This window comes from Fusarium oxysporum, chromosome IX, assembly GCF_013085055.1.
Source record: "Fusarium oxysporum Fo47 chromosome IX, complete sequence".
Lineage (NCBI taxonomy): Eukaryota > Fungi > Ascomycota > Sordariomycetes > Hypocreales > Nectriaceae > Fusarium > Fusarium oxysporum.
In genome coordinates, this window is record NC_072848.1 from 532,433 (window position 1) to 555,023 (window position 22,591).

The 22,591-nt window shown below is 49.7% G+C and overlaps 10 protein-coding genes across 10 annotated transcripts; 3 read left to right on the forward strand and 7 right to left on the reverse strand.

Annotated features, from left to right (window-relative positions):
• FOBCDRAFT_230702 (kinase-like domain-containing protein) lies at positions 1-1,564 on the reverse strand. Its single transcript, XM_031189476.3, has 2 exons — positions 1,020-1,564; positions 1-971 (listed from the first exon to the last, which is right to left on the reverse strand). The coding sequence occupies exons 1-2, from the start codon at positions 1,555-1,557 to the stop codon at positions 82-84; spliced, it is 1,428 nt and encodes a 475-aa protein (XP_031033461.2). The 5' UTR covers positions 1,558-1,564; the 3' UTR covers positions 1-81.
• A 459-nt stretch (positions 1,565-2,023) lies between these two features.
• Positions 2,024-3,860, forward strand: FOBCDRAFT_167401 (uncharacterized protein). The gene is made up of 3 exons (XM_054706779.2): positions 2,024-2,143; positions 2,195-2,808; positions 2,863-3,860. Exons 1-3 carry the CDS (start codon positions 2,053-2,055, stop codon positions 3,781-3,783), a joined length of 1,626 nt encoding a protein of 541 aa, XP_054562754.1. The 5' UTR covers positions 2,024-2,052; the 3' UTR covers positions 3,784-3,860.
• A 33-nt stretch (positions 3,861-3,893) lies between these two features.
• FOBCDRAFT_243230 (uncharacterized protein) lies at positions 3,894-5,256 on the reverse strand (the record flags this gene model as incomplete). The annotated part of the gene is made up of 3 exons (XM_059610536.1): positions 3,894-4,662; positions 4,717-5,099; positions 5,152-5,256. 3 exons carry the CDS (start codon positions 5,254-5,256, stop codon positions 3,894-3,896), a joined length of 1,257 nt encoding a protein of 418 aa, XP_059465755.1.
• Positions 5,257-5,887: 631 nt separating this feature from the next.
• On the forward strand, positions 5,888-7,666 carry FOBCDRAFT_144167 (major facilitator superfamily domain-containing protein; the record flags this gene model as incomplete). Its single annotated transcript, XM_031189479.2, has 4 exons — positions 5,888-6,239; positions 6,289-6,911; positions 6,965-7,110; positions 7,162-7,666. 4 exons carry the CDS (start codon positions 5,888-5,890, stop codon positions 7,664-7,666), a joined length of 1,626 nt encoding a protein of 541 aa, XP_031033464.2.
• FOBCDRAFT_230705 (thioredoxin-like protein) lies at positions 7,402-8,584 on the reverse strand. Its single transcript, XM_031189480.3, has one exon. The coding sequence runs from the start codon at positions 8,465-8,467 to the stop codon at positions 7,775-7,777; it is 693 nt and encodes a 230-aa protein (XP_031033465.2). The 5' UTR covers positions 8,468-8,584; the 3' UTR covers positions 7,402-7,774.
• Positions 8,564-9,616, reverse strand: FOBCDRAFT_230706 (uncharacterized protein). Its single transcript, XM_031189481.3, has one exon. The coding sequence runs from the start codon at positions 9,489-9,491 to the stop codon at positions 8,808-8,810; it is 684 nt and encodes a 227-aa protein (XP_031033466.1). The 5' UTR covers positions 9,492-9,616; the 3' UTR covers positions 8,564-8,807.
• A 494-nt stretch (positions 9,617-10,110) lies between these two features.
• On the reverse strand, positions 10,111-11,113 carry FOBCDRAFT_230707 (uncharacterized protein). The gene has a single exon (XM_059609844.1). It carries the CDS (start codon positions 10,765-10,767, stop codon positions 10,384-10,386), a length of 384 nt encoding a protein of 127 aa, XP_059465756.1. The 5' UTR covers positions 10,768-11,113; the 3' UTR covers positions 10,111-10,383.
• An 825-nt stretch (positions 11,114-11,938) lies between these two features.
• FOBCDRAFT_50908 (uncharacterized protein) lies at positions 11,939-13,707 on the forward strand. Its single transcript, XM_031189483.3, has 2 exons — positions 11,939-12,838; positions 12,891-13,707. Exons 1-2 carry the CDS (start codon positions 12,315-12,317, stop codon positions 13,606-13,608), a joined length of 1,242 nt encoding a protein of 413 aa, XP_031033468.2. The 5' UTR covers positions 11,939-12,314; the 3' UTR covers positions 13,609-13,707.
• Positions 13,708-13,805: 98 nt separating this feature from the next.
• Positions 13,806-16,804, reverse strand: FOBCDRAFT_252716 (uncharacterized protein; the record flags this gene model as incomplete). The annotated part of the gene is made up of 3 exons (XM_059611007.1): positions 15,872-16,804; positions 15,364-15,824; positions 13,806-15,048 (listed from the first exon to the last, which is right to left on the reverse strand). Exons 1-3 carry the CDS (start codon positions 16,697-16,699, stop codon positions 13,806-13,808), a joined length of 2,532 nt encoding a protein of 843 aa, XP_059465757.1. The 5' UTR covers positions 16,700-16,804.
• A 731-nt stretch (positions 16,805-17,535) lies between these two features.
• On the reverse strand, positions 17,536-22,527 carry FOBCDRAFT_252718 (ABC-2 type transporter-domain-containing protein). The gene is made up of 4 exons (XM_054706781.2): positions 22,410-22,527; positions 20,372-22,353; positions 18,565-20,320; positions 17,536-18,515 (listed from the first exon to the last, which is right to left on the reverse strand). Exons 2-4 carry the CDS (start codon positions 22,312-22,314, stop codon positions 17,748-17,750), a joined length of 4,467 nt encoding a protein of 1,488 aa, XP_054562756.1. The 5' UTR covers positions 22,315-22,353; positions 22,410-22,527; the 3' UTR covers positions 17,536-17,747.
• Between the last annotated feature and the right edge of the window lie 64 nt (positions 22,528-22,591).

The window sequence follows — 22,591 nt, forward strand, 5'->3', positions numbered from 1 at the left end:
CTCTGAATCTGTACTTGTATTTTGTCTATTGACTCCTCTAATCATTATCTTATCACTTTCCGAACAGTTCGAAGCCAATCTTCATGTCGTATCGTCCATATGAAACCATGGATGAGCTAAGATATCTCTTGCAGACACTCGCTGTGCAGGCTCATAGACAAAAATCTTGGATGTCAGATCATATAGCAAGTCAGCTTCGTGCGTCAATATTTTCTGCAGTGATTCAATGATCTTATCAACTTTGTCGGAGTATGCTCCGAGGTAGATATCATCAATCCTAATTGCGGCAGGTTTCCAAAATTTGTTGTTGTAACATTCCAGATATGGTTTGTTCTCATCTCTCACTCTATCTGGCGCAGTTGATGTCGACTGAAGCTCCTCGAGATTATCTGGTTGATCCCAGATATCGCTGATCCATTGCTTCAGCGATCTCGTGTTTTCAAGTATTTCACCTAGGGACTCGCCATTGGTCGTGTCCATCGTTGGGAGGCCATCATCGTCGAATAGTGGCTCTCCCCATGATGTCGGCATACGGCCAATGTACTCGCTGACCCATCCAAGCAAGTTTGCTGGGCTATCGACGTTGGGAATTGAGAAAGGAGAAGAGCCTGACCTGATCTGTAGGATAGAACAGCCCAGAGCCCAAACGTCACTCGCCGGGCTGGCTGATTTTCCAACTGCCACCTCAGGCGCCAGAAAGCCTGGAGGTGTCCCAAGTGTTTTCCTCGGGGGCGCAGAGGTCAAAAATGCTTGATCACAATCAATCAAACAGATTTCATCACGTATGAGGTCCTCTGCTGACGTGAAGTCGAGGTTGCCAACGATATACCGAGGCGCCTCTGCACCAGTAGGTTGACCCGATATCGTTCTCAAGCCATCGCGTTGAGGTTCACCAAAAAGCCGGTATATACCTTGATCATCTTGATGATTAAGGTTACGGATGCGAAAGACGATATTGCTCGGGGTAAAGTCTACAGCGAATCAGTAGAGTGAAGGTAGGAAGGAGAAACGCTGCTTACCTCCGTGACAAAGACCTTGAGAATGAAGATCTGCGATAGCTTTTGTAGCTTGAAAAGCCACGCGACGCGCCAGCCAGGGATGAATCCTACTCTGTAGGTATTGGGACAGAGTGTTGCAAGAAGGACCACAAGGTGGTAGGACTAGACATAGATGACGGCCATTGGGTCCTTCGATGTGAAAGAAGCGCTTATAAGTGACGAATCTTTCGTCATTCATTTTCGAAATGATATTGTGCCACATGACTGCCTTTTCTTCCATCATGGAGGAGTCCGAAGCAGCTACAATCTTGAGGGCCACCCAGATAGAGTCCAAGGAGTCGTAAGCCAGCCATACGACGGAAAATCCGCCATGCCCAAGCTTATGGACAATTCGGTACCGCCTTCCGTCAAAGTGATCACTAATGTGAACTGGATGGAAGCCTTCTTTTCGATAAAATTCAGGCTCCTCTGTATCGATAATCCGTATGGTTTCAAAGCGACACGACTCGTCAGACCCGATTGATGCATTGTTGGTACTTTCACCAATGGATGGAGACATAATTAGGTGATATGCTGATGAAGTGATAGGATGAATCCTCAAGCTTGTTGGTTACATATTTCAATCAGGCAACGACCTATCACGTGCGAGATGTCAAGCTTGGGCTCAGACAAAAGCCTGATTTTAAGGCACAGACTCAAAGTGATTGTTTGTGCCTATTAATGCCTACTTGCCAGTTTCTCGATGAATTTAACACAGCGATGAAATTCGTCTCTCCTTTGTTTGATAGCATATTCAAGCACTTGGTGATAGAAGAACTACCCCAAGTATAGAAAGTAATCTGATCAACAGAGCTGTCTCTATTAGCTCACGCGGTAGTGAATTACATAAAAAGCTCACTGTTTGGTTAGAGTTAACGCCTTCTGAGATTATGAAGCTATCCTGAGGTAGGTGGTGTAGAGCATAAAACCCCGCATCCCCAGATTTTGTAACCTAGCTACTCATTCACCTTCCAGACCTATGTCTGGCCATTTTTAGAATACGTCCGAAAGGCCAATGTTTGCGCAATTTGAACTTTACTCTGGAGGCTGGGTTCACGCAGAGAAGCGCGTTAAGCATCGCCGGTCTCAAGGTGGTTGCATTCCATGTAAGCATGCAGTCTAATCATTGTGGCAAAATCACTGACTCTACTCTTAAGGCCGAAATCGACGGAAGAAATGCGATGAATGTCGCCCAACCTGCGGTAGCTGTTCCAACCGTCGAGTTACTTGTAGCTGGCGCAGCAGTAATGAGCGCCGTAACCAGAAGCTCGATGTTCGGGCTGGCGAGAGGAGTAGTGTGAGTCCTCAGTTAGATGATAGCTCTCATGGCGAGACCAGCGGACCTAGCACACCGAGTACCCTTGGTGAGGAGTTGATCTTACGAAACGGATGCCGCCTGTCTTCCCCAATACATGACCAGGCCCTCATCAGCAACACAGGGGCCTTCAACGAATGCTTCCAAGGCCTGCCCTCATGCTCAATGACAGGATTGCTAGAGGTTCTCGACCAAGCTACATCAAGGCTTGATCGAGGCCGGGAGTTCTCGATGCTTGCTGAAGGATTTGAAGCTCTAGTCAACTCCCGCAGTATGCTTCATGCATGGCTCGCATGTTCAGCAATTATAATCTCGCAGTTTCAACCAAGCTGGCGAATACACGCCCTCCAACAACACAGCGACGCGCTGAAGCAACTGCGCCTGAGCACAAGGAGTGAGAGGAGTCTTACACAGGATTCCAATATCGCGACCGTGCTGTTGCTGCATGTTTTTGAGGTGAGTATCAGCTTTGATGAAACCTGGCCTTTTTGAAGACTAACCAATATCCAGAGATTTGAGAACTCCGCTACTGATTCTCTAACCTATCTCTCAGTCACGGCGCCACTATGTCTCGCACTTGATCAACCGCCTCAGAACACCCATCAAGCTCTGGTGTTGGAGACCCTGGTTTATCATGTAGCCATAAACGGTGTATTTCGTCCAAGCTATCTACGCAATTACCATGATCTTTCGAAGATTATAAGCCTATGGTCCAAATCACCATTTCTGGAGTCAGACACCAGCTGTCGTGGATTTGTGAAGGCAGGGTTATCTGCGTGGCTTCCCATCGAGCTCTTCGATATCCTGTTCAAGGTCTCCTATCTGCTACATCATCGGCTCAGCGTGGCCTCTGATTACATGCAATTCAGACTGCAGGAGCTGAGGAGCAGACTGCACGAGAGCCAAGTTGGACTGGGCAACATCGAACAAATAGAGCCAACGGCAACGGCCACCAATCAGGAACTTTCAAGCACCAACCATGATACTGAGAGTTTCCATATCAGACGGGTCTATTCACTGGCTATCGAACTTCTAATCACCAAACTCGAAAACCCATTTCTGGGCGCTGGAGAGCCTTCAGTCATAAGCCTCTGCGAAACAGCACTTCATCATCTCGCCAGGGTGCGATCCGACTTCACAAGCCTGCTTTGGGCTATTACTGTTCTTGGCACCGGTATGACAACGACCAAAAGTCAAGATCTCATTATTCTACATGTTGAGGCCATGAATCACTTTGCTGGCGGCAGGGCAGTGCGATCCGTCGTAGAGTTTCTTTTATGTGCCTGGAGACCAAGACCTATGGATCTTTTTGCGCCTGTTGCTGGAGTTTTGACAGAACAGAACCCTGCAGTGGCTGATAGAGAGAAGACTTCCTCGTTGGGGCTCGACATCCTGTTCGAAGAGTCTCTGCTCAAAACGGTGATTCTGTAGGAAAAGGGAGACTACTCGGTATGAACAGTGTACTCGTCTTGTATGAATATAATTGTTAGAAAGCGTGATGAATTGTGACTTTCTGTGCTACTGGAAACTATTTACTCTATTCATAGACCCAAGTTCTCGTCTGTCTTCCTCATCTTGTCAAAATGGTCCTGAATCTCAGCAAACACCTTATCGTCGACAATCGCAGACCACGCCGTTAAAGCCATTCCTTTCGCAGCTTCGAGAATCCTCAAATGAGCATCCTTCGTACCAACAGCCTCTGCAAAAGCATGATTGTGTGGGAACGTGCCCTTTGGTGCTTCGATCCCGATAATCGCATGCAAGCCAGGGATAATCTGGCTAACATTCCCCATATCAGTCGAACCACCGATATTCTCGCTTTGACTCCCTTGAGACAGCGGAACACCAAGTAAATCCATATGTTGCTTAAACAGAGAACACAGAGGATCATTGACCCAGAGATCAGCATACGCCAGGTCTTCAGTTATCTCAACCTCACAGCCCGTAGCCAACCCTCCTGCCTCAAGACAATGCCGCACCCGCTGACTCAACTTCTTCAGGGAGTTCATCTTTGGACTTCGAATCGAGAACTTGACCTTTGTATACTCTGGTATCGCATTCGTGATCTTTGGTGCTTGAAGAATACATCCGTGGATACGCTCATCTGGCTTTATCTGTTGTCGTAGCATTGATATGTTATTGTATGAAGCTACCAGTGCGTCAAGGGCGTTTATTCCGTCCCATGGGTTTCCGGAAGCGTGGGCGCTGGTGCCGCGAAATTCGGCGATTAAATCGACGATTGCGATGCTGCTTTGGCCGGCGGATCCAATTGTACCGTTTGGACGGAATTGGTCTTCCACAAAAGGGTGACTGGTAGTCGTTAGAGGGTTGGAAAAAGGGATGATGAAGCTAGTCGCAACTCACATCATCAGAGAAAGATCGGTTTTCTCATAGGCCCCAGCATTGAGGAGGAGAATCTTCCCTCCGCCGTCCTCCTCAGCAGGCGTACCTAGTAACTGCGCTCTTCCGTCAATACCATACTTCCTCAAAGTATGTGTCAAAGCGAGATAAGCAGCAACACTGGCTATAGCGATCAGGTTGTGACCACAAGCATGGCCAAGGCCAGGAAGGGCATCATATTCCGCGTTAAAGTTGACGCATCGGCCTTTGGAGCCATATATAGACTCGAGGGATGTAGGTAGGTTGTAAGCCCCGCGTTGAACTGAATGGCCTTGTTGTTCAAGGAAGTCGGAAATATGAGTTTGAGCTTTGAATTCTTGAAAGGCTATCTCAGGTTCGTCGTGGATCTGGGTGAAGATGTCAGCGTGTTGGAGAGGTCAATGCTGAACAGAGTCTTGCCTGCTTGTTCAAAGCGTAGAGCTCATCTGAAAGTCCCTTGATGTAAGTGTCGATGGTGTTTCGTATATCTTCCATTGAGATGCTTGGCTTTGATAGAAGCGTCATGATGAGAGGTCAAGGATGTTAGCCAGTCTGAATACCCATCCAGCATCAAAAGGGAGATAACAGTATCGGAATTTATAGCACATTTTCCGTTCTGATCTATTGATACAAGACTGACTAAATCAAACGAAGCTGCATTAGCTTGTTGGAAGAGCCAATACAGCCTAGCTCAACTCCTCAGCCTACGGGTATACTTCCGGATATTGAAGTTCGAGACGAAACCCCAGCCAGTCCATTGGCCAACGGTTAGACAAGGGTCAGTTTTAGTCTGTCGGAAGACCTAATGAAGTTTAGTCTACATCGAAAATCAAATCGCCATGACCTCTCTCGTATCTTTAACTTCTCTTTTCTCATCTGAAGTAATTGCTTCGCTCAACATCAGATCGTCCGAGGCCGTTATCGCTCCCACCTTTGAGCTTTAGTGTGTCGGAAGACCTTTTTGGGTTTGGTCTAACCCCAGGTTTTCGTCCCACCATGAACGACCGGCATTCTCATCGGCATGTTGAACATTATCTCTGAACTCCTTATCAACAGCCGAGTTGGCAAGTCTATAAAGTCACCTCGTCGTCTTAAACAATGACTCTAACAACAAGTCCATTAATACATCTCTCTTGAAAACCAACTCTGTTTCATAATGGAGGAAAACAACTCTTCACATCCCGACTATGAAGTCGTCCCTGGAACAGTCTACCTTGTCACTAGACCATCCCACAATACCAATGAACAAGGCGATATCATCCTTGTTCCAACTCCATCTGATAACCTAGGTGATCCACTTCGCTGGTCCGTCTGGCGAAAGAGATATCATCTGTTCTTGCTTGTCATATACAGCACTGTCATGACTGCCCTGGGAAACTGGGAAAGTTCTGTTTACGTTGATATTCAAGATGCGCTTGGGACATCGATTAATCAACTCAACATTGGTACTGCTTTGACTTTGCTGATGCTTGGTGTTGGAAATGTCTTTTTCACGCCTCTGTCTCACAGTAAGTATTCCTATCCTAGCTATAGTGTTACCGTTCTGACATTGGACAGAGTTTGGTCGACGTATCGCATACCTATCCAGCCTGGCCGTTGTCATCGGCTGTCACATCTGGCTTGCAACTGCAAGAAATTCTGGTGACTTCATCGGCGCTCACGTCCTCTTTGGACTAGGCCGTGCACCATACGAAGCTCTCGTTCCCATCTCGATCGCCGATATCTTCTTTGCTCATGAACGAGGTTTTGCCTTGGGTATTTACGCCTTCGGGTTATCAGCAGGATCTTCAGTCGGCCCCATTTGTTCTGGATACATGATCGAGACTCTCGGTTGGCGTTGGGTATATTGGTGGGGTGCTATATTGTGTGGTATACTCTTTGTTGCCATCTTCTTCACTTTGGAGGAAAGTAACTTCACTAGAGAGTCGGCGCTCCCTCAAGAGCAAGTACAAGAAACTCAAGAGTCTGCTTTGGAGGCCATTCTAGAGGATGACAAAGGAGAAAAACATCTTCATTCAGCACTCACCAACGGCAGTGTATACAGAGTTGGCCAAGTCCTGGAGACAGACTCATTTCGACTTCAGTACCGCCCGTGGGTTGTTCTCCCAGGAACTTGGGGCCAGTTCGTCAGGCAAGTCTATCGTCCTTTGCAACTATCTTGGTTTCCAGCCATCGTTTGGGTAAGTTATAGCGCCATTGACAAGGCGATTGGGAGATGCTGACATTTCTGAAGAGCGGACTTGAGTATGGCGCTTGTGTATCCTGGATCACCGTCCTAGGAACCACTACAGCTTCCATCTTGGGCTCGTCACCATATAACATGAGCAATGAGGCTCTGGGTCTTATCTGGCTGTCTCCTCTTATTGGAGGTCTCTTTGGGTAAGCTTCCTTTACAATAAGTACTACGTATATATGCTAACTCTCCATCAGAGCCTTGATGGCGGGTCCTTTTAACGACAAGCTTGTCCTGTTCCTCACACGCCGAAACCGTGGGTGGCTAGAACCAGAGTTCCGTCTCCAGGTTTTCATCCCCATGGCGTTCCTCATGTCAGGCGGTCTCTTACTCTACGGCGTTGGTGCCGCCAACGCGCTACCTTGGATTGGTCCTGTCGTCGGCATGGGACTCGTTGGCTTTGGCTTGACGGTCGCAGCAGCTCTCACTATGGCTTACGTTGTTGACTGCTACAAGGAAGTTGATGGTGAAGCTATCACAACTGTTATCTTGATCAGGAACATCATTGGCTGTGCTATGACATTTGGTATTCAGCCTTGGATTGACAGTATGGGAGTACAGGATACCTTCATTCTGGTCTGTTTCTTGTCTTTTATCATCACCGTATTTGCTGGTGCATTTATCATTTGGGGAAAGAAGTTTCGCCTTCTTACCAAGATGGCATATCTGAGCTTTGCAGGAACTTCCTCGAGGGTAAACTAAATACTGGGACACTTATTGAGTCAATCATATCCCCAAACGCCTCTGGCTTTCTTTATTATATAGCCATTCTCTTAGCCAGCAGTACTTTTCCATAACCAAATCAATACCTTACTCCTTGGTCAAGTCCTTGAGAATCTTGCGACCCCTCACACAGTCCTCCTCATGAGAAGGCTCTCTGCTCGTCTCCTTGATACCGTCCTGAATCCACGCCTGCACAGCCTCATGCTCAAACAACCGATCAGCATACTCCTTCGCCGCGCCATCCAGCTCAATACCATAAGTCTTGATCCTCGAAGCAATAGGAGCATACATAGCATCCACGATCGTAAACTTATCACCAGCCAACCACGGTCCCCCAAACTTGTCCAACCCCTCTTTGAAAAGCTCATTGAAGCGGCTAATATCCTTCTGAAGCGCTTCACTCGGTGTTCCAAGTTCAATTCTCAACCCAACGTTCATAGAACACTCATCGCGAATGGCGTCGAATCCAGAGTGCATTTCCGCAGCGGCGCTACGAGCAAAAGCACGCGCTGCTGCGTTGGTTGGCCAAGCAGCGGGGTATTGCTCAGCGATGTACTCGCAGATAGCTAGCGAGTCCCAAACAACAATTGATGTTTCTCCATCGTGAAGACAGGGGACTTTTCCAGTTGGTGAAAAAGCGAGGAAGTCGGGTTGACGAAGGCCGGGTTTGAAGAGATTGAGTTTTTCGTCGAAGGGGATCTCGAGGGCTTTGAGAAGAACCCAAGGTCGCATTGACCAAGAGGAGTAGCGCTTGTTGCCGATGAAGAGCGAATAAGTCATTTTGATCTGATTTGTGGATGATTAGACAAGGGTGAGTATCGTGAGGTTGGAGATGGCTTTTATGGTGCTGAGAAAGGCCCCGCTGGGCGTTCTAGTGTGTCATTGCGCGCCCTTTCGTGTACAGGATTTGTAATCACAATTGAGTTACTGGACTCTTATCACGAATGAAGCAGGTGAGTAAATTATTTAACCTCATGTTATTTATTATTACATCATTAAAGACTTGTCCTCTATACATTTTATGCCGAGGTGAGATGCCATATATCTTCCTTTATGTACCCAATAAAAATAATGTTCCATCCTTGCAAGGATGCCGATCCTTTTCGTATATGCAATTGACTTAGACGGTGTGCTTGGGTGGCGCATAGGCTGGCACAGGCTCTTTTCGTCGTAGCATAGCGTCCCAGAGTGCAAGGCCAGTCTCGGCAAGGTGGATGATGAAGAAGGGGATTAAGTTGTACTGCCAGCCTCGCATGAGACGCAGGTGATGTTCAATGTCGTTTCTCTCATTCGAGTTGGTGAGATCGAGTTTCAAGAATGCTGAGAACCAATTCTGAGGTGTCCATGACTGAAGGGGATATTTCTCATCATCGGCAAGACCCGCCGCAACACCAGGGTCGATACGTTGTCCGTTATGATTATTCGTAACAACAAAGGTGTAGATAAGAGCCGTGAGAGTAAGAAGTAAACTGAGGACGTTGAAGACCAGCCACGTGTTATAAAAGAATCGACTGAATTTTCCAGGGTTTGGTCTGTTGCGAAGAATCAAAGCGAGGATTCCTCCACATCCGATGAGGACAAATGCTGTTCCAGCTGCGCCGTTACTGGTATGTCCCTGATCAACGATCAAGTTTGCAGGCTCGCCCTTGAGATTGTGTCTTGTACCGCGGTACTCAAAGGAAAAGGTTCCGCTGGCGTTGCCGTGTAGCCAACCGACCATACTTGAGATGAAGGAGAGTTCGATGATGGAAACCACCATGAGAAGCCCGAGGGCGACGTACAGCAACGGTCGTACGAAAGCCATGATTTCTCAGTAAACAAAATTCTCTGAAAAATTAAAAAGAAAAGGGAAAATAAGCACTGAGTCCTTTTTTTCAATTTGGCTTGGATTTGGGATTGGGAGATTATTTAAACTGCCGTGATGCCGAGCTCAGCCCTACTAGTGCTGACATTTTCTCATCCCAACTCCACAGCGGTTGAAGCAGTCAGCGGAGGTGTTTTTACTGGCCAGCCCTGTAGTGGCTTGGCTTACGGAATAACGTAAATAGGTGTAAGCGTGGAGTTGCAGGATTCACCATTGGTTTACACCGCCACTGATGCAAAGATGAGGGTTGGTGTCTGTAGATATACTCATGAGGCTTAGCTGACTCTGGTCTGGAGCGCTTCTTTATTTTAGTTAAACTATCGATAGTTTGCTGGATAGCTGCGGCGCTGGTATTTGTTTATCCAATTAGGTTGTTTTGAAACGGTGGTAAAAATGGATTTGTTCCGGCTTACTTCGAGTTGTCATGGACCCCAATTGTCATAATTGATATGGATGCGAAAGTGGCTCGGTGATTGCGCAAGGAAGGGTGGTATTCCGCTTATGTTGACGTGGCCACCATTTGGAGTCTTCTAGCAATATTTCCAGTTGATCATTATTTTTGCTTAGTGAGACGAGGTCAGCACTGTAGTCCAAGGTTGTATTCTCCTCAAACCTCATGACCGTCCAAGCCTGCTTTCAGGCAAGGAGTTTGCATCTATTGATAGTAGTTACCCGTCAGCTTGACTGCCCTTGGCGAGTTTTCGGCTTCTCAGCTGGTATCAACACTGTCGGGCCAAAATCTTGCTCAAGCCCTGTATCTACGTTAACTCCATGCCTTGCTTTGTCGACTTCTTCATTCGTGGCGAAGCGATATGATCGGTGTTCTACGTCATCAGCCAGGACCTCGGCATGTATTGGTACTCTTACCGCAAACACTGAATCTATCGCCCTGCACCAGAAACGCAGCGATACCTCGATGCGTGACGAGCATGATGTTTTTATAGCCCCCGGTCCTTGCAACATCTTTCAACCGACGCCGAACTCTTTCGGCTCGTACCGTCGCATCATCTGGGGTATGCGTCGGAAAGTCCCACTTCTCCGGACAAGCTGAAAAGTCAAGGTTTGGAAACTTATTCTCCAAGTCTTTCCGTGAAATTCCTTTGTTGCAGGTTGCGTCGTGGGCTTCGCGGAGGTCGGGCCATACTTGGACGGGGGTTTTGGCGCTATGGAGAAGATACCGGAAGACGATGTACATTGTTTGTATGGTTCTTGTCATGGGTGATACGATTATTAGGTCTGGTTGTATTTTTATGGTTTGTTGGACGCTGCGTGCTTGACGTGTTCCTAGATCTGTTAGGGGAGGGTCGCGGTGGGGATAGCCTCTTTCAACGCTGGGTTGTCAGCGAGGTGAGAGATGGGATGGAGGGTAAATTACTTGTGTAGAGCTTGGCCATGGCGTAAGATGTGAACTGTTGTCATTTTGCTGGTTGTCTGGTATGCATGTGTTGTTTTGCTCTCATCAAGGATGGCTGCGATGGTGCTGAGGTGAGTGAGCAATGAGGGGTCTTGAAGTTTCACAAAGACGTCACGGTGTTAGCGTGCTGGGCTGAGCTTAAATCGAGACCTCGAAACTTGTACTTTGTGTAAAGGCTGACCGTAGACATATTTTGGTACCAGAAATAGTATTCCTAAAGAAACCAGTTCACATTATGTCACATGAGGTTGATAGTGAGAACCCTCGTCCACGAAAACGTACAGCCCGGGATCAAAAGCCCGAGCCTCTGGGAGAGATAAGTGATGAACAGAAGCGGTTTGGCTCAACAACACCATGCAAGACTGGTTTGTGTATTTGATGCCAAACGAACTAGAGAATGAACAATGCTCGTTGAACACGTCTCACATAGTATTGTTTCTAGAGCTCCCCCATCGGGATGAATGCGATCTTGCTCCTGCAGGGTAAGGCACTGCTTTACATGATGGTTTGTGTGCCATCTTGTGATTGACTTGCATGCTCTAAAAATCGGTGATTACAGTGAAGAAACTCTTACTAAATGGCCTGCTAAGCGTATCACGGTATTATGCACTTTTCCAAACATTTCTCTCTGTCTATAGTTAGACTGAAGTTTGATACCCGTTACGCGCATAGCTGTCGGGGAACTTTAACGGCGTCCCCAATTTTGCTGCAACACGTTTGAGCCTGTAACCAGCTAAACAAACGATCATCTTCAATCGGCCCTTATTTCTCACAATTTAAAATCACGAAACCGATCCTCTATGCGAGTCTTGCCAAGAATGGTGGTTATTCCGGTTTTCGCTGGAGGTGGTTAGCGGATCTTCAATCTGAACCCTTACCTTACCCATGCGCGCTTGCGTGAGGGCCCTGGATCTTTTATTTTCCTTCCATTCCAAAAGCAATTCCCGCCCAATCCACATTCGGCACCACAAACCAGGGGTTCAACTCCAGGATGCACCCTTTCACCACCATTTTTTCTTTACAGTACTGATGAGCACGACGATCCGATATTGAGATTCACGAGAAGGGCAATTGAAAGAAACGAGACGAAAGAAACGGCGCTGAGCGCCTATAGGCGTATCGTCAAGCGAAACGAAACACCTAATCTCATCCCTCAAACCCCCCGCGTGGATTCACTGCGACGCTGCAATCCGCGTGCGGCTCTGGCGAAAACGCCAGCTGTTGGATCCTTTGACTGCCGATCATCACACACCCCTCGCCCTCCTTTAACGCACGGCTACCACGAATAGAGACAACCACGCAATTAACCTTACTCCGTCGTGCCCCCCAGGGCCAGATCGTCACGAAACATGCCTCCCAAAACACCGAATAACACGGGCACGCCCATCTTCTCGACCTCCATCTTCTCCTCCAACGCTGCTTCTCGTCCCACCACGCGCGACGGCCACGCCGTTGATCCTCTGAACACAACTATCCTCCCCAAGGACCGCAAAGCATCGTTCTCGCGAAAAGCATCGCTGTCGAGTAGGCGTGGGAGTTCGTTTGGGAACGGGCCTAACGCTTTTGTCACGGATGCTACGGCGCCTCCTGCGCTGCCGGATTACGCGCTCTCTGCTGCTGCCAAGGTAGCGCCTAGGCCTGACGGCGTGGAAAGTGCGGCGGCGCCCGTGGAACCTCAGATGTTGAGTCGCAGTGCGACGGGGTCAACGACCCTTCATGGGGGGATCGTGCCGAATACGCCGATTGGGATAATGCCGAATGGGGCGGTTGGGACGTCGGGAATGTGGCAGCAGAATGAGGCGGGTATCATGCACCATCATGTTACGGAGCTTGCGAATAAGCGCATCGCGACATTGGAGTATTTGCGGAAAGCGTATGTTGGACCTTGAGCAAAACGGTTTGGGTAGGAGCTAACTGTAAAACAGACATGAAGGACGAATTTATTGGTTCAAGACGTATCTCTTCGAAAAGACGGACCTCAATCGCATGCCCTCCCTCGATGCTCGAAAGCTTGGTCGCAAAGCAACGAACCATCTCCTCCTCGGCCTCTCCCTCCCGACAATCATCGACCTGTACTCTTCCACATCGATCGAATTCCTCCGAAGTCTAAACTCGCTCCTCTCTGAGTTCGACTCCTTCCAACAACTCCACGGCGAATCATCAACCGCTGCATCACTCACCCGCGCGCGTCTCCCAAGCATGTTCCGTCGTCCAGGCGGTAAATCTCGTCGCTCAACATCAGCAGCTGACATGCACCCCATGGTCGACGAGATGGCTTCTCTGCCCGCAGCCGGTGGTCCAGCGCCCTCTGTCATGAACTTTGCAGCTGCTGAGACAGATCTCCTCCCTGGAGAAGAGTATACCTTTCTACTCACGCCTTCGTTGCCGTTTGACCCCGATTACTTTGAGACGTTCGCGACGCTGTGCGATGTGTTGATCGATTGCTACACGAGATTTCTGGCGTTGGTACCTTCACCTAGAGAGTGTTCTGCACCTGTCGCTGAACTCTTCACGAAAGCGGATTCGCGCGTGCGCAAGATAATCGTGCAAGGGATAGTACGGGACTTTGAGGAGCAGAGTCGCAGCTATGTCAAGACAGAGGTGGCTAGTATTGGGAAGGTGGTTCTTGGAGGATTAATGTGAAATGGACTTTGATGCATGGAGTTAGCTGGGACCGCGGTGTCCTCATCGGATGCATGCTGGAGTTTGGTTCGTTCTTGATACGCATAATGGCACGAAGATATGAAGCGTCGGATATCGTCATCTATTCAACTGTTTTGGGTTCCCTACAGCGGGTTCTGTACATGATAATACAATGCCTATGCTACAGTGTTGCACATCTATTTCTTGCCATTGAGCTTCTCTTTGGCTTCTTCTTCGGCCATGAGGAGTTCAATATCCTTATTCACAAGCCAATCTTTTGCGCCGTCCATGATTCGATCTAGCTTTTCACCGCCCTCGAGAACATTCGGTAGGTCGTGCACGTCAACGCCTGCACGATGGTCGGTACATCGGTCTTGGTTGTAGTTGTATGTTCGGATCTTATCACCTCGTGTGATCTGTGTCTTGGAGAGTACGCTGTTTCTTAGCTTAGAGGCTTCCTCTTCACGAGCTTCTCGTCGCTGATCTGCAATGCGTGAACGAAGCAATTTCCATGCTTCTTCACGATTACGCTGCTGCGAACGATGATCCTGCATCGACACAGTCGTACCAGTAGGCAAATGCGTCATTCGAATAGCAGACTCCGTCTTATTAACGTGTTGTCCTCCCGCACCTCTAGCTCGCATCGTCTCAATTTTGACCTCCTGCGGATTAACGTAGAAGTCACTCTCTGGATCGTCAAAGTCGATGTTTGCAGCGCCGTTCTCGGGGAACGAGGGCAGAACCCAGACTGCGACGGCACTGGTGTGCACGCGGCCTTTGGTCTCGGTGCTGGGAATGCGTTGGACACGGTGCATGCCTGCTTCGCTGCGGAAGATGTCGAAGGCGCCTTGGTCGTGGACTTCGAGAATTGCTTCTTGGAGGGGGTTCTCGCCGGCTGATGAGGAGGAATCACCTGCTGTATCGGCAAATTCGTACTTTACTACTGTGTGGCGATAACCGCGTCGCATGCATAGCGCCTTGTACATTTTGAACAAAGTATCCATAAAGTACCGCCCTTCAAGACCACCAGGCCCAGGGCGGAACTCCAGCATGCATGGGAAATCGGCGAAGGGGTGGCGGGGCGTTAAGCTTGCTGAGAGTCTGCGGGCGAGGGACTCGAGTTTTCCTGTTTCGGAGCTGAGTTCATCGCGGGCGATGGCAGCGAGATCGGCGTCTTGATCGGGGTCGTCAAGCATGGAGGTTAATTCGGCAACAGAGGCTTGGGAGGTCTGCCATGCTTTCAGCGCTTCAGCTACGCGGGACAATTCGCCGACGCGCTTAGCTATGGTAGAATCGAAGGAGTTGTTGAGGGTTTTCTGGAGGTCGTCGTGTTCGGTTGTGAGGGATTGGGCGCGCTGGAGGAGTGCGGGTGCGAGGAGTGGTGAGGCATCTGTGGTGGTTAGCGGGGACACTTTGGGGGGAGGAATTGAGAGGGGAGGACTGACCATTGGTTGCGAAGCGCACGAATTGGCGCATGTGAGAGCGTGTTAATGCTCTTGTGCAGGTTCGGCATATCCATGGTGTTGGGGACATGCTGAGGAGGGGTGGTGATGTTGGGTTTTGGAGGAATTTGGTGGTTGTGAAATTTTAGAGGCAATCATTGGATGCCGGGATCTAGCGGGCATACAATTGTGCGAAGTACAACACAACACCTCAAGATGATTATGGTTCAATTATATGTCTATAATAACAGATTATTTCTATAGTGTTCTAAATCATTGCTTTTGTCTAGCCTCAGCTCTTTTCGCAGCATACAACAACCCCATCCCCAAAATCATACTCGACCCTCCCCAAATCTGCGCCGCCAAATAGCTCCCGCCCGTAGCTTGCATCAACTTCCCAGCCAAAGGCGACCCCGTCAACGCCGCAAAACTAATAATCGAGAAGATCATTCCAATTCTTGTCCCGGCTTTACTCAAATCTGGCGTAAGACTCGCACAGCAGGAAGGGAAGAGACTTTGTATCGCGGCGCCGAAATAGCCAAATACGCTGACCCAGATGAACATTCCTGTTAGGGAGGAGACCTGTGACCAGAGATAGAGACATAGAGAGGCCGAGAAGATTGTGGGTATGAAGACGGGAATGGCGCCGAAGAGGCGGTCGGCGAGAAAGGCGGATATCATGCGGCCTGGGATACCGACGGCGTTTATGACGATGAGGATTAGGAATGAGTCTGAGGCTGAGCCAGAGAGTTTGTCTGTTGTGTATTGACGAGCCTGGCATCATCAGCACGTATCACGGTGGTCAATTAGGTTAAACTTACATAGTTGTAGGAGATCCATGTTGGCCACAAGGTAAAGAACATTGCCGCAGCAAAGAGGACATACGCTGGCTCCTTGAATGCAGCCCATTCAACAAGCGGCCCAGCCTTTCTCGCCTTGAGTCTCGTCTTCGCAATGATCATGATAATCATTGACGACACAGCAACCACTAAGCCCATAACCCTCACTGTCCAGCGAAACCCAATCTTGGGGAGAAGTTGTTGTGCAATCAGCGGAAACACAATCCCTCCTGTGCCAGCACCGCATGCACCAGCTGATATAGCAATAGTCTTCTTGCTAGTAAAATACGTCGACATGTTTGCTATCGTCGGTGCGAAGATGATTCCATTACCAAGACCTTGGCAGATTCCTTGGGCGAGAAGGACTTGCCAGTACGATGATGCGATACTGGTCATGAAGATGGCTAATATTTGGAGAAAGAGGCCTACTGCTAGGGCAGTGCGATAATATCCTGCGTCGAAAGCTCGGCCGGAGAATGTGCCGATGAAGAAAATGAGACAGACTTCTAAGCTGCCGATCCAAGAGATTGTTGAGGGTGGAAGTGAGAATTGGGATTCGTAGTAGGGCTGGAAGATGCCGAAGCTGATGAGATACCCCCATGAGTTGAAAGCGACGAGATGGCCTGTTACGACTTGCAGCCAGGCTTGTAAGCCACCATCTGGAGGTTCACCTGAGTCTTCTGTTGTGCAAGCTTGAATCTCTTCGTCGCCTTGGCTTGGTGTTGAAGCAGCGTCATCTTGGGGTTTTTCATCACTGAGGGGTTCATCGTGGAGCGTGGGACAGACGCTATCTGAAGTATCGACGGCCATTTTGACGCAACAATGAAGAGCTGACCATAGTGAGGAGTGGTGAAGGATACGATGGGGTTTTATGTATTAGTGATGCTGGGGTCGGGGTTGAGGCGGGAATGTTTGCGGCCCGCGGGGTTCATCCTCCGATGGAGCAGATCTTCCCGGCATCTGGATACTCGGCCGGACGGTTGTGGGGGAGTTGATTGGAGGGGGATGGACAAATTACTATGGATGGAGGTGTTGTAAGACGTGATATGGATATTTGTTTGTAAATCAGGATTTTGCTTTGGCTTGTTAATAAAAGGGCGTAAGGTCATCAGAATGCTGCTGTTGCTTGAATGCAAGTATCGTGAAGCAAATTGCATGATCAATCTTCTCCATTAGACCGAGGCTCAGGAAGGGGTTCCAGTCAATTCGTATACCGTTGTCATAAGTAGAGTATTTAAAATCCATCAGTGCCGTGACCCAGTTTCAATTGTGCCATAATAGCATAGAAAACAATTGATCTCGTGCCAGTTCAATGATGGCACTGCGTTTGCAGGTGTCTCGATATTTATGTCAACTCCAACGTTACCAGCCAATTCTCTTACAAACTTCAACCACCTCAGCCCTACAAGTTACACATGCGACTCATTCAGGCGTGATCGGCGTTACTTGCCGCGGTTTGGCTTAGAAATGACACATTTATCAATCTCAAACGGTGGATTCTGGTGGTTATGTCGGTAATATCGGCAACGTAGGTAATGCCGGGAGCTAAGGAAATAACGGGACAGAGGGTCCATCTTGACAGAGGCTGGGACTCATGACTCAGAACAGAGACAGGATAGTTCTTTACATGAATAGTGACTCAAATGTGATCTGACAATCGCCGAGGCACTCAAATGGCGGGTAGAGAGCGTAATGTATTGACGATGTGCTATTGAGCTTCCTACAAGTCTAATATCGACACTCGATGATTGCTATTCTAAGTAAAAGTAAAAAACCCAAACCAGTCTATAGTACTTCTCTAAAACAAATCCTTGTACCAAAAATAAAAATAAAAAAGAGCCGAAGCTCGATTGTGCATCTACTCCTGCTTCTTCTTGTTCTTGTTCTTGGGCATGCGAACAAGCCAGTACAGGAACAGAGCTCCCGCAATGTTGACAACAATGTACACCATTCCGATACCAAAGTCCCTCCATCGGTGCTCGTAGCTCGCGCTGATAGCCTTGAGGAACGTGTTGGTGGACTTGATGGAGCAGAATCGACAGTCAGATGTCGCGTCGGGGTTGAAGACGTAGCCACCAGCCTTGTCGGCGAACTTCTGGAGATATTCTCCGCAGGTTGTACCGTTGAGAGGCTGCATGACCGTGTACTCGTTGGCCGCGCACGTAACCTCCGTGTTAGCTATACCAGTCGATAAAATTGCCGAGACGAGATACGTAAACGGCGATACTCGATACATCCAGATCCAGAAGCCGGGCATGTTATCAGGCGAGGCCAAGACACCACAGAAGAAGAGGCACATCATGAAGATGACGTTGGCAAGGTTACCGCCTGCCTCAGCAGTGTCGGTGATGGCGATACACATGTGGGCAAAGGTACACGTGAAGACGAGGAACTGCCAGAAGAGAAGCCACATGAGAGCACCGCGCTCGGCAGTCTGGCCAGCTGCTTCGGCGTTCTTCTGGAAGCCGACTGGGTAGTAGATGCAGACGAACATGAAGACGGACATGAGACTGTTCCAGGGGATCTCGGCGAAGACTTGGGAGAGCATGAAGACTTTCCAGCTGTAGGTCTTGGAGGGGCGTTCGCGGACTTCGTAGAGAGAGCGTTGGGTGACGAAGTGAGGCATCTAGAGAAGTTAGTGAGTGTTGGACGTAGGGAGAGTGAGGAGGACTAACCTGCATCTGAACCAATTGACCAAAGACTGTGAGAACCTGGAAGATGGCGAACATCTGGTTCTGCAAGCCCTGAATTGACAGAGGAGCGTTGAGGAAGACGAGGCCGATGAAGAGACCAACTTGGATACACAGAGCTGCCTTGGAGTAGATGTATGAAGGAGTGCGCCAGTACTGCTGGAAGACTCGGAGACTAGCAATGCGAAGCTGCTCCCAGAAAGGCGCAGCGAATTCCCGGTACGACTCAGAGTTCTTGTCGTGAGGTTCATTGTGAGCACTGCCCTCGACCTTGAGACGTTGAAGCTCAGTCTGAACCTCCTGATACTCAGGACTCTGTCGCCAAGTTTGATGCCAATCGATCTCAGTGTGTGAACCAGGCGCAGCGCCAATGACCTCAAGCATCCACTCAGCAGGGTTGTCACCCTTGGGGCAAGGATCAGAACCGTTCTTGACGAAGTAGTTGGTTAGAGTCTCAGAGTTCTCGCCGATGTCGCCAAAGTAGATGGTGCGTCCACCCTTGGCGAGGAAGAGAAGACGGTCGAAGCGCTGGAAGAGCATTGCGGACGGTTGGTGGATGGTACACAGGATAGACTGGCCTGCCTTGGAGAGCTTCTCGAGGAGGTCGAGAATGGCCCAGGACGTCTGCGAGTCAAGACCGGAAGTAGGTTCGTCGACGAAGAGGAGCAGGGGAGGCTTGGCGGCGAGCTCAACGCCGATGGTGAGACGCTTGCGCTGTTCTACGTTGAGACCCTCGCCGAGGACACCGACGACGGCGTCGGCATACTCTTGCATGTCGAGCAGCTTGATGACTTCGTCGACATAGGCGATCTTCTCGGCGCGGGGGGTAGAGGCGGGCTGGCGGAGGAGGGCGGAGAATGTAAGGGCTTCACGAACGGTGCTGGTCTCGAGATGAAGATCTTGCTGTTGCACGTAACCTGTCTTTCGCTGGAACGATGAATCGCGGATTTTGCCGTCAACGAGCATTTCACCTGTGATGACGCCCATTGAGATTCGATCGGCGAGACAGTCGAGGAGAGTAGTCTTTCCGGCGCCGGATACACCCATAAGAGCAGTTAATGTTCCTGGCTTGACCCATCCGTCAACGTTGTCGAGAATTCGTCGTGGTTCACCCTTGATCTTGATGTCGTAGCAGACGTTGTTCCAGTGGAAGACGCTAGTGGATCCTTGGATGTTGGCAGCCTCGTTGTTGAACTTCTCAGCAGTGGGAACAGGGCCAGAAACAGCGGACTCGGGATCGGATTTGCTCTTGGTGGAAGCGGGGAGGTGGCCGTGACGGAAGACGAGGACTTCACCCTTTGACTTCTTGGCGGAGATGTACTCGGTAGCGACGATGTAGACGACGTGGTTGAAGATGGTCATGGCGATGAGGATACCGACGTTGCGCCACTTGTGGGCGTGATAGTACTTATACTGAGTGTTGAGGTAGCGATCACCGTTGATGAAGCTCTCGCCAGGAATGCTGCCGACAGTGGAACAAGCTCGGTTGAGACCGCCGATGTCTTCATAGCCAGAGACTAAGTTGCTGGGGATGAAGGCTGTGCAGGTAAAGTTGCGACCGGAGAATTCGTTGACCATGAGAGACTCGAAGGCGTAGGCTACTGGATCGAGGTAATTGATCCATCGACACCAGCCGAGCATGTAGTCCGTTGGGATGACGAAGCCGGCGAAGATGACGAGGGCGAGGATCAGCAGCGAAGCGGGAACCATGGCCTGTGAGAGTGTACGAGAGAGTGAAGCACTAAACCTGTCAGTCGTGAATCACTTGGGAATGATGTGAAGGGAGACTTACATAGATCGGAAAATACCAGACATGGCGAGGACCATGATGAACGAAACAAGGAGGTAGAAAAAGAACGCCCCCGCATCCCTGTTAAGGTTCGTCATGAAATAAAGAGTGACATTGAACAGAATACTATTACTGATCTTATACGGCATATCAACCAAGATCGAAGCAAACGCCTCAGCAGAAGCGTGGTAGAAGGCATAGCGTGAGTGTTTCTCAACAATAGGTCGTTGGGAGTACTGCGTCAGAATCTCAAGGGCAGAAGCGAAAGCGTTCATGAGCACGGCAAGGAAGAGAACAGCACCACGCTTAAAGAAGTCGCTCGTCGTGGGCTTCATGTTGTAGAAGAGCGATGAGGCGATGAGCGCGGTGCAGGTGTTTGCTATGAGGGCGAAGATCGTTACGCCTGGTGAACCCTTGAGACGCTTCCAGCCGCGCCAGAGACACAGGTTGACTTGCTGCATGTAAGACAGCGTGAAGGGGGACTTGAGGCGCTGGCCCTTAGCTTGCGCGGACTTTTTGTTCTCGCGGAAAGCCTCGGCGCTGGAACCGTTGAGCGGGTAAAGACTCTTGTAGGTCTCGATATCAGCGCGGACGATCTGATACTCGCGGGATTCCTTCCAGCGCGCGGCGAACTCATCGGGCGTGCGGGGGACCTTGTTCTCGAAGCCGGGACGGATGACGCGCTCGGCTGGTGCGGTCATGGAGGTGAGGAAGTCAGGCGTTGTTTGACGATCGGGGCATTCGAAGCCGAGATTGATAAAGTACTGCTTCGCTTCGTCTGCGGGGCCGAAGAAGATCTGGCGTCCTTCGTAGAGAACGAGTGCTTTGTCGAAGAGATCGTATGCAGACTGGGGAGCCTGGTAGATCGAGACAGCGCATGTCTGGCCGAAGAGTTCAGATTGTAAGCGCAGAGTTTTGCAGAACTCAATCGCGTTGGCAGAATCTAAACCGCGGGTTGAGTTATCCCAGCATTGGAAGGGGGCGTTGGAGAGTGTGGCCTCTGCGATGGTCACGCGCTTTCGTTCACCTCCTGAAACACCGCGGATGTAGTTATCGCCTACTTGCGTGTTGATGGTATGGCTGATGCCGTACATGGCCATGACGACATCGCGCATGTGGTTGCTGTACTGGTTGTGATCGATGTTGGGCGGTAAGTTCTGGGGACATCTCGCGCGCGCGGCGAAGGTGAGTGTGTCGCCGACTGAGAGCATGGGGAAGTGAACGTCGACCTCAGCGGTGTAGATAGTCTCACCCTTGTGGTGCTTGTGCATCTCGTGGGCTGGGACACCGTTGTAGTTGAAGTATGTGCTGTCGTCGATGTAAATGCCGTTTGTCTCGCCGGACACTGATTTGAGGAATGTAGAGCATCCTGAACCGGGGGGGCCGAGAACGACGAGCATTTCTCCGGCGTTGACGACACCGTCGAAACCACGAAGGATGTCGATGCGGCGCTTTCCAGCGGTGGGTGAGACGATGTTGCGTGCCATGTTTGGGAGACTGAGCCAGATGTTACCAACGTCCTTTTGGTAATCTGTCTCAGCGCCGTAGCCAAAGACGTTCATGTCCTGGAAGCAGATACCGCTCTGTCGAAACCCAGAGCCATGCTCGCCCATTGACTTAGCCATGGCTTTCGCCCAAGCCCTGGCGTTGAAGTTCTCACTGTGTGGGTTAAGGGGTGAATCGGCATCGGCTGCGTTGAAGAGATCTGCGTGGCTGCCATTAAAGTGCGCTGAGGTGTTGGTGTATTGACGGGCTAGATCGCGGACGATGGAGTGGCGACGGACCATCTCCTCGCTCTGCTCCTGCTCGATCTCATCGTCGCTGGAGCTTGTCTTGTCGTCCTTGGGAGCAGGCGGTTTCTCGTTCGGAGTGGTGTCCATGTCGACGATGGTGTCGTGGCTGCTGTGCTCTGAGCGTGCCTCACCTGGAAGATGAGAAGCAGCCATACTAGCGAGACTTGAAAGTCTAGCCGTATAAGCTTATATCTGTACCTTGTCAGCTCCCGTAAACTCTGAGCAAGCGAATTTGTTAAGTTACATACAGTTTCTGGTTCGAATTAGGAGAATTATTAAAGTTTGTATACTAATGTAAAGGAAGGGATGTAACAAAGATAAAACGTAGTATAGAATAAGAAAGGTGATTCCGTAATGAGACTGTAGGTTCCTCGCAGGGTCTTAATACCATTGTGACGGGGGTGCTCTCACGCCCGTCGCACCGAAGGGT